The sequence below is a fragment of the Eschrichtius robustus genome, chromosome 11, assembly GCF_028021215.1.
Source record: "Eschrichtius robustus isolate mEscRob2 chromosome 11, mEscRob2.pri, whole genome shotgun sequence".
NCBI lineage: Eukaryota > Metazoa > Chordata > Mammalia > Artiodactyla > Eschrichtiidae > Eschrichtius > Eschrichtius robustus.
This window is the reverse complement of record NC_090834.1, coordinates 65,087,867-65,102,655: the sequence shown is the minus strand read 5'-3', so window position 1 is coordinate 65,102,655 and position 14,789 is coordinate 65,087,867. Positions and strand designations below refer to the sequence as shown.

Genomic DNA, 14,789 nt, shown 5'->3' with positions numbered 1-14,789 from the left:
CACGCCAGCGCCGGCTCAGTATCTACTAAATGCCAAGACGCCGGCCGGCGCACTCCCGCGCAAGCGCACCAGCCGTGGAAGCCCCCAGAAGCCCCCGCGGCCCAAGTTTGTAAAGTAGACGGGGTGGGGCCTCTGCCCGTCCCGCCCCTTTCCCAGGCCGCGCCCGCTTCACAGACGTGAGTCAACCCTCGGGCCAGGAATCGAGGGCCACGCTTAGGGTAGGTGGGAAAAGGCCTTGTCAAACATCTGTGGCTTCCTCCATCCCCATCTAGGAGAAATGGCCAAAATTTTTTTACCTTCTCACCACCACCCACCCTCCTCCCCCATTTTCTTGGAATCAAAAACCAGTGAAGTAATTTTGAAAAGATATGGTCTTGTATATAACATGGTTTAACATGGTTTTTACTGACTTGCTGATTCGCTCATTCACTCATTTATTCAGTTTTGCATCGCGGTAGAAAATCTTGCAAAAGACCATGAGTCCAGTTTTGGCTTGTTACATATGAGATACTTTGTGACATCCAAGAAGCATTGTCAAATTGGACGTAAGTGTCTGAGAGCTTAGAGGTGTATGGGGCCAGACTTGTAAAATTTGTGCCGGTAACGGGTAGATGGTACTTGATACTATGCGGGGCGGGGGGTGGGGGGGAGAATGAGACTGCAGAGAGGAGAGAAAACAGTAGAAGGAGGAGGAGTCTAGGACTGAGCCCCAGAGGAAGAACTCAAACTAGTAAATCAGGGACTGTCTCCCAGGAAGGGAGTTTTAAATCTAGATCAAACAAGATAGCCAGATTTTTGTTTGTTTTAACCAACCTCTTCTGTACTCATTACTATCATAAGCAAATTATAAATGTCACCTCACTCATCACCACAACACTATAAGGAAGAGATTATCATCCCCAAATTTATGGAAACTAAAAGATAGCGAAGCTGAGCTTCAAGCTCAGATCACTTCGTTCTTGCCCCACTGCTACTCACTCAACGCTTCAAGATTTAGAGGGTCTTTAGTAAGATGTGCCAGAATTGTGGAATGATATTTTCCAAGATTAGGAGTATGGTGTGTGCCATGAATTGTTTGTGATGGGGTTGACCTTTATAAAAGTCAGTTAATAGCTAGGCAAAATAAAAATTTTAACTTGTAAGTATTGCCAGTAAACAGGCTCAAACATAGTCTTTAGCTAATTAAGAGTTCAGGGAAATGGAAAGGGTGCCAAGTATGAGGCGGAATGACCAGCTTTCCTCTCATACCTTATAGATATGAGGTTTCTGACCAAGTGTCTTCAAAGGTCCACAGAGGCCTAGACACTGCTTTCTAATTGAAGAAGGGTCATTTTCAGTTTGCAGTTACCTCACTGAAGTCCAGCTATTTTTTAATGGCACAATTTTAAAGGTTTCTCTCAATATATGACTTTCATTGTAAAGCCATCTGGGATTAGATCCTTAAGATGCATACACTTGTTTGGTACAAACTCCATTCTCTTCTATCATTGTGAAATCCAGATCTTCTCTGTATTTAAGAAAAAAATATAGAGAAAACTTGACCTGAGTTAAGCCAACACTTTTCCTAGACCACTTATATATTCATTCAGCCAGTTTTTATTGAGAATTTAATATGTGGCAAATACTGTACTAGCAATTGAAAATATATTAGTAAACACAATCAAATGAAGACTGTCTTAACAACCAGTGGAAGCATTCCGTATGCTAAGCTATTGTATTTCTTCACCCAATGTTCTGTGTTCTGCACATCCTCAGAATATTGTGTTGTGTAGATTGTGAGTTGCATTGGTCAGTCTGGAATTTGTAGATAGTCAAGATATGAATAGGGGTGATTTGGTTTCATGGGCCATGTGTTATGGACATTTGTCAGTTTTTGGCTTCTGATCCTTTGAATACACTGTCTAAAATTATAGTCTTCTGTTGAGTCTTGTGAGGGAGTTGGAGCCTGTCTCCATCCATGGAAACTGGATACATCTAATATTAACTTCCTTTGTCTGCATTGCAGCTAGGACTCGATCAATTAGATATACCCAGTCTAGACTTTGAATTAAGAGCTAGTGACATGAAAAAGCAAGGACATCAAAAAGTTTCTCTTTTAAAAACAGACTTTATTTTTTAGGTCAGTTTTAGATGTACAGAAAAATTGAGAAGATATAGTACATTGAGTTCTGATATACCCCCCCTTTTCACACTATCAACTTACATTGTTATTATTATTATTTACATTATTATGGCACATCTGCTACAATTAAGAAAATAAGATTAATACCTTATTATTAACTAAACTTTATACTTTGTTTGAATTTGCTTAGGTTTTGTCTCCTTAGGCTCCTCCTGGCTGTGACAGTTTTTGAGACTTGTTTTTGATGACCTTTACAGTTTTGAGGAGTTCAGGTTGTATATTTTATAGGAAGCCCATGTATGAGAATTTGTCTGTTTTTCTCATGATTAGACTGAGGTTATGGGTTTGAAGGATCTTCCGATCATAAAGTGCTATTTCCATCATATCATCTCAAGGGAACGTACTAACAACAGGACTTAACATTATTTATGTTAACCTTGGTCACCTGGCTGAGGCAGTGTCAGCAATTTCTTCTCTTTTTTTGTCAGCGGTAGAGAGAGCAGCAACATTCCAATTTCCAGGTTCAGGGAATTAGCCGCTCCAGCAGCAGGGCCTGTGCTGAGGGTGTTGGCAGTGTAAACTGCGCCACCTAGTGCTGAATGGCAGTGATGTCCTTAGCAGACCCATTTTGTGTTAATGAATTTGGCCCGTGATTCTGGCTGCAGAATCGGAATTACTGTTATTCAGTATTTTTCCTTTTAGCTTAAATCATGCATAGTCAGTTTCTGTTACTTGCAACTACAAACCCTGACTGATACATCATCTTTATTATGATTCTTTAGAAGCTTCTTGGCCCTTTATTCCCCCTCTCCCTCCATAGCAGGAGAGGTAGTCGTTTTTATTGGTAATGTGAATAAGCCCCACAGGAACCTATTTGAATGTGATGGAGCACAATTCTCTCAGAGTTTCAGTTATCCATTGCTGCATAACAAACCACCTCAAAACTCTGTGCCTTAAAACAGCAATCATTTTATTTGCTCAGGATTCCAGAATTTGGAAGGTGGAGATGGCAACTATCGGTAATGGCAATATTTAAGGTAGTGTTTGTACTTTCTTCTTACATTTTCTTATTTTTTCCGCTCTTACTGAAGTAGCTCTCATCTAGATCATCAATGACAGCCAAGTCACCAATTTCAACTATTAATTTTTTGTCCTTGTCTACATCACCTCATCTAACACATGCTGTTTGAATGAGAGTTTTCTCGGATCCTCCTACCCCAGATTAGAGTTTGTCTATTGTAGTGCAGTTCCAGTAATTTTAAAAGTAGTGCAAAAGTGTGTATTAAAACACATTATGTGTCAGTCATTGCTCTGAAAAAATGGTAAGATAAAATGAAATAAGAGCTCAATAAATACTTTTAAAATGATTCCATGGATGCATGAATGCATGAATGAAAGAAATAAGAACTTTGGTTACTAGATATCTCTTCACTGGGGAGGTCTTCCCCTGGAAAGTCAATCTGAGGTGTGTTGTTCCTGGACCTATGTTCATGGTAACTGTAGAATGGTTACCATGGAATCCCCTCTAAATGTGTGATGGATTAACGTTTGGGTAAAAGAGCCAAGCAGAGGGACCTTCAAGATGGCAGAGGAGTAGGAGGTGGAGATCACCTTCCTCCCCACAGATACATCAGAAATACATCTACATGTGGAACAACTCCTACAGAACACCTACTGAACACTGGCAGAAGACCTCAGACCTCCCAAAAGGCAAGAAACTCCCCACATACTTGGGTAGGGCAAGAGAAAAAAGAAAAAACAGAGACAAAAGAATAGGGATGGGACCTGCACCAGTGGGAGGGAGCTGTGAAGGAGGAAAAGTTTCCACACACTAGGAAGGCCCTTCGTGGGTGGAGACTGTGGGAGGCATAGGGGGGAAGCTTCAGAGCCACGGAGGAGAGCACAGCAACAGGCATGCAGAGGGCAAAGCGGAGAGATTCCCACACAGAGGATCGGTGCCGACCAGCACTCACCAGCCCGAGAGGCTTGTCTGCTCACCCGCCGGGACAGGTGGGGGCTGGGAGCTGAGGCTCGGGCTTCGGTCAGATCGCAGGGAGAGGACTGGGGTTGGCGGCGTGAACACAGCCTGAAGGGGGCTAGTGCACCACGGCTAGCCAGGAGGGAGTCCGGGAAAAGGTTTGGAACTGCCAAAGAGGCAAGAGACTTTTTCTTGCCTCTTTGTTTCCTGGTGCGCGAGGACAGGGGATTAAGAGCGCCGCTTAAAGGAGCTCCAGAGATGGGCATGAGCCGCGGCTATCAGCGCGGACCCCAGAGATGGGCATGAAATGCTAAGGCTGCTGCTGCTGCCACCAAGAAGCCTGTGTGCAAGCACAGGTCACTATCCACACCTCCCCTCCTGGGAGCCTGTGCAGCCCACCACTGCCAGGGTCCTGTGATGCAGGGACAACTTCCCCGGGAGAATGCACGGCACGCCTCAGGCTGCTGCAACGTCACACTGGCCTCTGCTGCCGCAGGCTCACCCTGCATTCCAGTTATGACTACCGTACCCCTCCCTCCCCCCAGCCTGAGTGAGCAAGGGCGCCCTAATAAGCTGCTGCTTTAACCCTGTCCTGTCTGGGTGGGAACAGATGCCGGAGGACGACCTACACACAGAGGTGGGGCCAAAACCAAAGCTGAACCCCAGGAGCTGTGCAAACAAAGAAGAGAAAGGGAAATCTCTCCCAGCAGCCTCAGGAGCAGCAGATTAAATCCCCACAATCAACTTGATGTACCCTGCATCTATGGAATACCTGAATAGACAACAAATCATCCCAAAATTGAGGTGGTGGACTTTGGGAGTAGACTTGGGGTTTGCTTTCTGCAACTGATTTGTTTCTGATTTTTATGTTAATCTTAGTTCAGTTTTTAGTGCTTCTTATCGTTGGTGGATTTGCTTATTGGCTTGGTTGCTCTCTTCTTTTTTAAAAATTTAATTTCATTTATTTTTGATTTTTTATTTTAATAATTTTTTAAATTTTTATTTAATTTTTAAATTTTTATTATATTTTTTCTTTCTTTTTTTCTTCCTTTTATTCTGAGCCATGTGGCTGACAGGGTCTTGGTACTCTGGCCTGGTGTCAGGCCTGAGCCTCCAAGGTGGGAGAGCTGAGTTCAGGACACTGGACCACCAGAGACCTCCCAGGCCTATATAATATCAATCGGCGAGAGCTCTCCCTGAGATCTCCATCTCAACGCTAAGACCCAGCTCCACCCAAGGCCAGCAAGCTCCAGTGCTGGATGCCCCATGCCAAACAACTAGCAAAACAGGAACACAAACCCACCCATTAGCAGAGGCGCTGCCTAAAATCATACGAAGTTCATAGACACCCCAAAACACAACACCACACGTGGCCCTGCCCACCAGAAAAACAAGATCTAGCCCCACCCACCAGAACACAGACACCAGTTCCCTATACCAGGAAGCCTACACAAGCCACTGAAGCAACCTCACCCACTGAGGACAGACACCATAAACAACAGGAACTATGAAGCTGCAGCCTGAGAAAAGGAATCCCTAAACACAGTAATCTAAACAAAATGAGAAGACAGAGAAATATGCAGCAGATGAAGGAGGAAGGTAAAAACCCACCAGACCAAACAAATGAAGAGGAAATAGGCACTCTACCTGAAAAAGAATTCAGAGTAATGATAGTAAAGATGATCCAAAATCTTGGAAATAGAATGGAGAAAATACAAGAAATGTTTAACAAGGACCTAGAATAACTAAATAGCAAGTAAACAATGATGAACAGCACAATAAATGAAATTAAAAATACTCTAGAAGGAATCAGTAGCAGAATAACTGAGGCAGAAAAACGGATAGGTGACCTGGAAGATAAAATAGTGGGAAAAACTACTGCAGATCAGAATAAAGTAAAAAGAATGAAAAGAATTGAGGACAGTCTTAGAGACCTCTGGGACAACATTAAACGCAACAACATTCCAATTATAAGGGTCCCAGAAGAAGAAGAGGAAAAAAAAAGGGTCTGAGAAAATATTTAAAGAGATTATAGTTGAAAACTTCCCTAACATGGGAAAGGAAACAGTCAATCAAGTCCAGGAAGTGCAGAGGTTCCCATACAGGATAAATCCAAGGAGAAACATGCCAAGACACATATTAATAAAACTATCAAAAATTAAATACAAAGAACAAATACTAAAAGCAGCAAGGGAAAAGCAACAAATAACATACAAGGTAATACCCATAAGGTTAACAGCTGATCTTTCAGCAAAACTCTGCAAGCCAGAAGGGAGTGGCAAGATATATTTAAAATGATGAAAGGGAAAAAACTACAACCAAGATTACTCTACCCAGCAAGGATCTCATTCAGATTCGACGGCGAAATTAAAACCTTTACCAACAAGCAAAAGTTAGGAGAATTCAACACCACCAAACCAGCTTTACAACAAATGCTAAAGGAACTTCTTTAGGTAGGACACACAAGAGAAGGAAAAGACCTACAATAATAAACCCAAAACAATTAAGAAAATGGTAATAGGAACACACATATCAATAATTACCTTAAATGTGAATGGATTAAATGCTCCAACCAAAAGACACAGGCTCACTGAATGGATACAAAAACAAGACCTGTATATATGCTGTCTACAAGAGACCCATTTCAGACCTAGGGACACACACAGACTGAAAGTGAGGGGATGGAAAAAGATATTCCATGCAAATGGAAATCAAAAGAAAGCTGGAGAAGCAAGACTCATATCAGACAAAATAGACTTTAAAATAAAGACTATTACAAGAGACAAAGAAGGACACTACATAATGGTCAAGGGATCAATCCAAGAAGAAGATATAACAATCGTAAATATTTATGCACCCAACATAGGAGCACCTCAATACATAAGGCAAATGCTAACAGCCATAAAAGGGGAAATCGACAGTAACACAGTAATAGTAGGGGACTTTAACACCCCACTTTCACCAATGGACATATCATCCAAAATGAAAATAAATAAGGAAACATAAGCTTTAAATGACACATTAGACAAGATGGACTTAATTGATATTTATAGGGCATTCCATCCGAAAACAACAGAATACACTTTCTTCTCAAGTGCTCATGGAACATTCTCCAGGATAGATCATATCTTGGGTCACAACTCAAGCCTTGGCAAATTTAAGAAAATTGAAATCGTATCAAGTATCTTTTCTGACCACAATGCTGTGAGACTAGATATAAATTACAGGGAAAAAACTGTAAAAAATATAAACAGAGGGAGGCTAAACAATACAATACTAAATAACCAAGAGATCACTGAAGAAATCAGAGAGGAAATCAAAAAATACCTAGAAAAAAATGACAATGACAACACCACAGCCCAAAACCTATGGGATGCAGCAAAAGCAGTTCTAAGAGGGAATTTTATAGCAATACAATCCTACCTCAACAAACAAGAAAAATCTCAAATAAACAACCTAACCTTACACATAAGCAATTAGAGAAAGAAGAACAAAAAAAACCCCAAAGTTAGCAGAAGGAAAGAAATCATAAAGATCAGATCAGAAATAAATGAAAAAGAAATGAAGGAAACAATAGCAAAGATCAATAAAACTAAAAGCTGGTTCTCTGAGAAGATAAACAAAATTGATAAACCATTAGCCAGACTCATCAAGAAAAAAAGGGAGAGGACTCAAATCAACAGAATTAGAAATGAAAAAGGAGAAGTAACAACTGACACTGCAGAAATAGAAAGGAACATGAGAGATTACTACAAGCAATTATATGCCAATAAAATAGACAAGCTGGAAGAAATGGACAAATTCTTAGAAAAGCACAACCTTCTGAGAATGAACCAGGAAGAAATAGAAAATATAAACAGACCAATCACAAGCACTGAAATTGAAACTGTGATTTTAAATCTTCCAACAAACAAAACCCCAGGACCAGATGGATTCACAGGTGAATTCTATCAAACATTTACAGAAGAGTTAACACCTATCCTTCTCAAACTCTTCCAAAATATAGCAGAGGGAGGAACACTCCCAAATTCATTCTGTGAGGCCACCATCACCCTGATACCAAAACCAGACAAAGATGTCACAAAAAAAGAAAACTACACTGATAATCATTATCACTGATAATCATAGATGCAAAAATCCTCAACAAAATACTAGCAAACAGAATCCAACAGCACATTAAAAGGATCATATATCAAGATCAAGTGGGGTTTATCCCAGGAATACAAGAATTCTTCAATATACACTAATCAATGTGGTGCACCATATTAACAAATTGAAGGATAAAAACCATATGATAATCTCAGCAGATGCAGAAAAAGCTTTTGACAAATTCAAAACCATTTATGATAAAAACTCTCCAGAAAGTAGGCATAGAGGTAACCTACCTCAACATAATAAAGGCCATATATGACAAACCCACAGCCAACATTGTTCTCCGTGGTGAAAAACTGAAACCATTTCCTCTAAGATCAGGAACAAGACAAGGTTGTCCACTCTTACCACTATTATTCAACATAGTTTTGGAAGTTTTAGCCACAGCAATCAGAGAATAAAAGGAACCAAAAGGAATCCAAATCAGAAAAAAAGAATTAAAACTGTCACTGTTTGCAGATGACATGATACTATACTTAGAGAATCCTAAAGATGCTACCAGAAAAGTACTAGAGCTAATCAATGAATTTGGTAAAGGAGCAGGATACAAAATTAATGCACAGAAATCTCTTGCATTCCTATACAATAATGATGAAAAATCTGAAAGTGAAATTAAGAAAACACTCCCATTTACCATTGCAGCAAAAAGAATAAAATATCTAGGAATAAACCTACCTAAGGAGATAAAAGACCTGTATGCAGCAAACTGTAAGACACTGATGAAAGAAATTAAAGATGATACAAACAGATGGAGAGATATACCATGTTCTTGGATTGGAAGAATCAACATTGTGAAAATGACTCTACTACCCAAAGCAATCTACAGATTCAATGCAATCCCTATCAAACTACCACTGGCATTTTTCACAGAACTAGAGCAAAAAATTTCAGTTTGTATGGAAACACAAAAGGCCCCGAATAGCCAAAGCAATCTTGAGAAAGAAAAACAGAGCTGGAGGAATCAGGCTCCCAGACTTCAAACTATACTACAAAGCTACAGTAATCAAGACAGTATGGTACTGGCACAAAAACAGAAATATAGATCAATGGATCAGGATAGAAAGCCCAGATATATACCCACACACATATGGTCACCTTGTCTTTGACAAAGGAGGCAAGAATATACAATGGAGAAAAGACAGCCTCTTCAATAGGTGGTTAGGGAGTGTTCTAATTTCATAAGAATGAAATTAGAACACTTCCTAATACCATACACAAAAATAAACTCAAAATGGATTAAAGACCTAAATGTAAGGCCAGTCACTATAAAACTCTTAGAGGATAATACAGGCAGAACACACTATAACGTAAATCACAGCAAGATCCTTTTTGACCCACCTCCTAGAGAAATGGAAATAAAAACAAAAATAAACAAATGGCACCTAATGAAACTTAAAAGCTTTTGCAGAGCAAAGGAAACCATAAACAAGATGAAAAGACAACCCTCAGAATGTGAGATAATATTTACAAACAAAGCAACTGACAAAGGATTAATCTCCAAAATATACAAGCAGCTCATGCAGCTCAATATCAAAAAAACAAACAACCCAATCCAAAAATGGGCAGAAGACCTAAATAGACATTTCTCCAAAGAAGATATACAGATTGCCAACAGACACATGAAAGAATGCTCAACATCATTAATCATTAGAGAAATGCAAATCAAAACTACAATGAGATATCATCTCACACCGGTCAGAATGGCCATCATCAAAAAATCTACAAACAATAAATGCTGGAGAGGGTGTGGAGAAAAGGGAACCCTCTTGCAGTGTTGGTGGGAATGTAAATTGATACAGCCACCTTGGAGAACAGTATGGAGATTCCTTAAAAAACTAAAAATAGAACTACCATATGCCCCAGCAATCCCACTACTGGGCATATACCCTGAGAAAACCATAATTCAAAAAGAGACATGTACCACAATGTTCATTGCAGCACTATTTACAATAGCCAAGCAACCTAACTGTCCATCGATGTGGCACATGTATACAATGTAATGTTACTCAGCCATAAAGAGAAACAAAATTGAGTTATTTGTAGTGAGGTGGATGGACCTAGAGTCTCTCATACAGAGTGAAGTAAGTCAGAAAGAGAAAAACAAATACCATATGCTAACACATATATGGAACCTAAAAAAAAAAAAAATGGTACTGATGAACCTTGGGGCAGGACAGGAATAAATACGCAGATGTAGAGAATGGACTTGAGGATACAGGGAGGGGGAAGGGTAAGCTGGGACGAAGCAAGAGAGTAGCATTGACATATATACACTACCAAATGTAAAATAGATATCTAGTGGGAAGCAGCTGCATAGCACAGGGAGATCAGTTCGGTGCTTTGTGACCACCTAGAGGGGTGGGATAGGGAGGGTGGGAGGGAGACGCAAGAGGGAGGGGATATGGGGATACATGGATACATGTATCTGATTCACTTTGTTATACAGCAGAAACCAGCACAACATTGTAAAGCAATTATATTCCAATAAAGATTTTTTTAAAAAATTAAAAAATAAAAGTAAAAAAACAAACAAAGAAGGACTTTCTAAAATTATCTAAAAGTCATATAAAAACTATGACAAAAATAGAGGGGCATATCCCCATTTTATAAGCTATGTGCTCTATTTTCCAATTAAAATTGAAAGGGAGAGGCAGAATGAGCAAGAAAATTATCTTTCCCAGAATAGTGTTTATCTATGGGGAGAAAGACATGGGAAGAAGGGAGTGGCTATCATGTTTTGTTTTATATCTTTCTGTACTATTCAAAATTTCTACTTCTATACTTTTGTAGCTTTTTAAACAACAACAAGGGTTATCTGACGGGAAACTTTTGTTTTCAATTTCAATTTTTTAAAACTTATTTTATTGAAGTATGGTTGATATAGAATGTTGTGTTGATTTCTGCTCTATAGCAAAGTGATTCAGTTATTTATATACATATATTCTTTTTCATATTCTTTTCCATTATGGTTTTTCACAGGATATTGAATATAGTTCCCTGTGCTATATAGTAGGACCTTGTTTTTTATCCATTCTATATATAATAGTTTTCATCTGCTACTTCCAAGCTCCCAATCCATTCCCCCCACCCCCCTCATTTTATTTTTTGTATCTACTGTATTTTTAAGTGAATAAATGTTATATTATAAGGAGTAAAAAAAAAAAAAGAACAGAGCAGCTGTCAGTTTTGTTTTGTTTTTTTTATAAATTTTTATTTATTTATTTATTTATTTATTTATTTGGGCTGTGTTGGGTCTTCGTTTCTGTGCGAGGGCTTTCTCTAGTTGTGGCAAGCGGGGGCCACTCTTCATAGCGGTGTGCGGGCCTCCCACTGTCGCGGCCTCTCCCATTGCGGAGCACAGGCTCCAGACGCGCAGGCTCAGTAGTTGTGTGGCACACGGGCCTAGTTGCTCCGCGGCATGTGGGATCTTCCCAGACCAGGGCTCAAACCCGTGTCCCCTGCATTGGCAGGCAGATTCTCAACCACTGCGCCACCAGGGAAGCCCTGTCAGTCTGTTTATTTGGACTAAGAGTTTATGAGAACCTAAAGTGAACTCTAGAATTGACCATTCTAGGCAAGTTGAGCCACAGTGAAATGTGGTTAGAGGCATCTAAGCTTAAGGGGTCAGTCTAGGGATGGTAAACTCCAATTTCTAAAATTCTAATTCATTTTGCTTACAGAAGAGATATTCATTGGGTTAATTGGGTTCATACAGAGGAAGATGACCTGAATGAATATTGGATACCAAAGCATGTTAAATCAAGGAATTTTAAAGGAACAAGTGGGTGGTTGGCTATGAAAATTGAATTTGGGCAAATATAGAAACTGACTTCAGTGAGTTGTGGTATAGAAGGATAATGAAAATTACTCTAGGAGTAAAACTAGGGAAAGTGGGTTGAAGATATAGGAAAATTGATTTTGACTTACCATAAGTAAAATCTTTCTAACAGTAAAAAAACTATCTACATATGAAGGGGAATGATCCTAGAACGTAGAGCACTAGCTATACCATTCTTGTTTAGGCAAATGCTGGACAATTACTCAATGCCAATATTATGGAGTGGTTTAATCCTCAGACATATGTTTGGATTAGATGACTGTTGAATTCACTTTTTACTCTGATAGTCTGTGTTTATATGGACTTTGGGGTGATGATATAAAAACTCATTTTCTGGAGCTTTCAGAAGAGAACATCATGAACTAGGAAGTAGTGTGGCCTCTGGTACCTTTTTACAAGCTGAAATGCTTTGGGCCGTGAATGAGACCAGTATTAAATACATTGATTGTTTTGATTAGACTATTCCTGGTTTTGTACGACTGGGACATCCAAGCTTGAAATGTCTTTAATGTTAGAATCATGTATTTAATTCATATTAGACATTATCTCTGGATAATCCAGTTCAAATCTCTTAAATTCAAGGGTGATCAAGCTTAAAACATGTCCACGTTAGATGAATTAACCAAAAACTCCTTCAAAATAGCATTTAGTGCTTTTCATAATCAAGAAATAAACTAACTTTTCATCCTTTTATTTCTTCCCTATGTTTAGGGTGGTGTATTCACAGTTTCTGGAACATGTTCCTTACTTTTATGCTTCTTCCTGAAAGGACCTAACTTGTAACTGTCGACTGAAATCCTGCTCCTCTTTTAAGGTTACTATAGCTCTAAAAGTCAGACCTAGAGGTCACCGTCTCTGAGAAGAGGACTTTCTTCCAGTCAGTTTCCTGAGACTTCCTTTGACATCCTTGTTTCTCAGGCTATAAATTATGGGGTTCAACATTGGAGTCACCACTGTATAGAACACAGATATCATTTTATCCCATTCTTCTGTGGTCTTGGAATTTGGCCACATGTAGGTAAATATTCCTGATCCATAAAAGAGGACAACAACAATGAGATGGGAGCCACAGGTAGAGAAAGCCTTGAGCCTCCCCTCCCCAGACTGCATCTGGATCACAGTGGAGATGATATTCCAGTAGGAGACAAGGATCAGGGAGACAGGAGCTAAGAGGATGACCACACCCATTGCAAAGATGGCCATTTCTGTGCTGTAAGTATCTGCTGAAGCCAGCTTCAGGAGGGCAGGGGGTTCACAAAAGTAGTGATTGATAATGTTCTGTCCTTGATAGGGAAGTTGGAAAGTAAAGGTGGTATCTACCAGAGACACTAGTGCGCCACTGGCCCAGGACCCTATGGCCAACTGGAGACACACTTGTTGGGTCATGATGGTGGAGTAGTGCAGGGGCTTGCAGACAGCCACATACAGGTCATAGGACATCACTGCCAGCAGTGCGCATTCTGTGCCCCCAACCAGAAGGAAAACAATGATCTGTGTCATACACCCAAAAAAAGAAATAGTTTTCCTCTTTACCAGGAAGTGGACCAACACTTGAGGGACAATACTAGTAGAGAAACAGAGATCTGTGAAAGAGAGATTTCTAAGAAAAAAGTACATGGGGGTGTGAAGTCGAGAATCCATGAAGATGAGAATAGTGATGAGCAGGTTTCCAAGCACAGTCAACAGATAAATGATAAGAAAAAGAATAAACAGCAGGATCTGGGTCTGCAAGTCCTGTGAAAGGCCAAGGAAGATAAACTCAGCCACAAAAGTGTGGTTTTCTTCTCCCATTGAGATTTATGCTTGTTTACCTGTTTGGCACAAACAAAAAGAACAAACATTGGGTTTATGACATCAAGTCCTGTAGAAGAGGCTCATTTAAAGCTCAATTTAAAAACCCAATTAGATATTTCTAGCTTTTTGCTATCCAGCTTGTTCTAATTGATACTAAGTAGAATATTTTTATTCTTATTAGTTGATTGTAATTTAAATCCACCTCATTTTCCCCAAATCTCCTCTCCCCAGTGCCTCTTATTTATAGATAGAATATGACGTTGTTAAAGCCTTCTTGGCTACTTCTGATATGAGGATATTAGAGTTCCTGTGGATTTTACTAAATGGCTATACACATATTATTAGGAAATGACCATGTATACTGTTAGGACTACCACCTTGCATAAAACTGCACCACTAACTGTTCAAAATACCACATATTTAATTACAACATATGCTTGAAAAACATGAAACCGTTTTTGTGCATCAATTTAATTTGACCTCTTAAAAAACAACAAAATTTTCTTGGGTTTAAAAACAAAGCTTTGGCATATCAACACTAAGGACCATTCTGTTTGGATTAAAGAATAAAATATTAAAAGTAAAACAATACAAAAAAGGAAAAATAGGTTAAAGTTGTTGTGACATATGGATAGGATTAGACTTGAAAATCACAAAAGCCTTCTAAGAAACCATGAAGGAAAACGTGTGTAGAGTTTACAACATAAACTGAAAGATTTCTGTGAGATAATAATATCATGAATAAAATTAAAAGATAAACTGCAAACTGAGGAAAATATTTTAGGGAGACATCAGACAAAAGTTAAAATACTTTATTACTTTATGATTCCATATAAAACACTATGAAAATTGTTGAGTCCAAGAAATAATGGGCCAAGGACATGAAAAGACTATTTACAAAGAAG

The 14,789-nt window shown here is 39.2% G+C and overlaps 1 protein-coding gene across 1 annotated transcript; it reads right to left on the bottom strand.

Annotated features, from left to right (window-relative positions):
* Nucleotides 1–12,936: 12,936 nt before the first annotated feature.
* Nucleotides 12,937–13,923, bottom strand: OR2D3 (olfactory receptor family 2 subfamily D member 3). The gene has a single exon (XM_068555750.1). It carries the CDS (start codon nucleotides 13,879–13,881, stop codon nucleotides 12,937–12,939), a length of 945 nt encoding a protein of 314 aa, XP_068411851.1. The 5' UTR covers nucleotides 13,882–13,923.
* Between the last annotated feature and the right edge of the window lie 866 nt (nucleotides 13,924–14,789).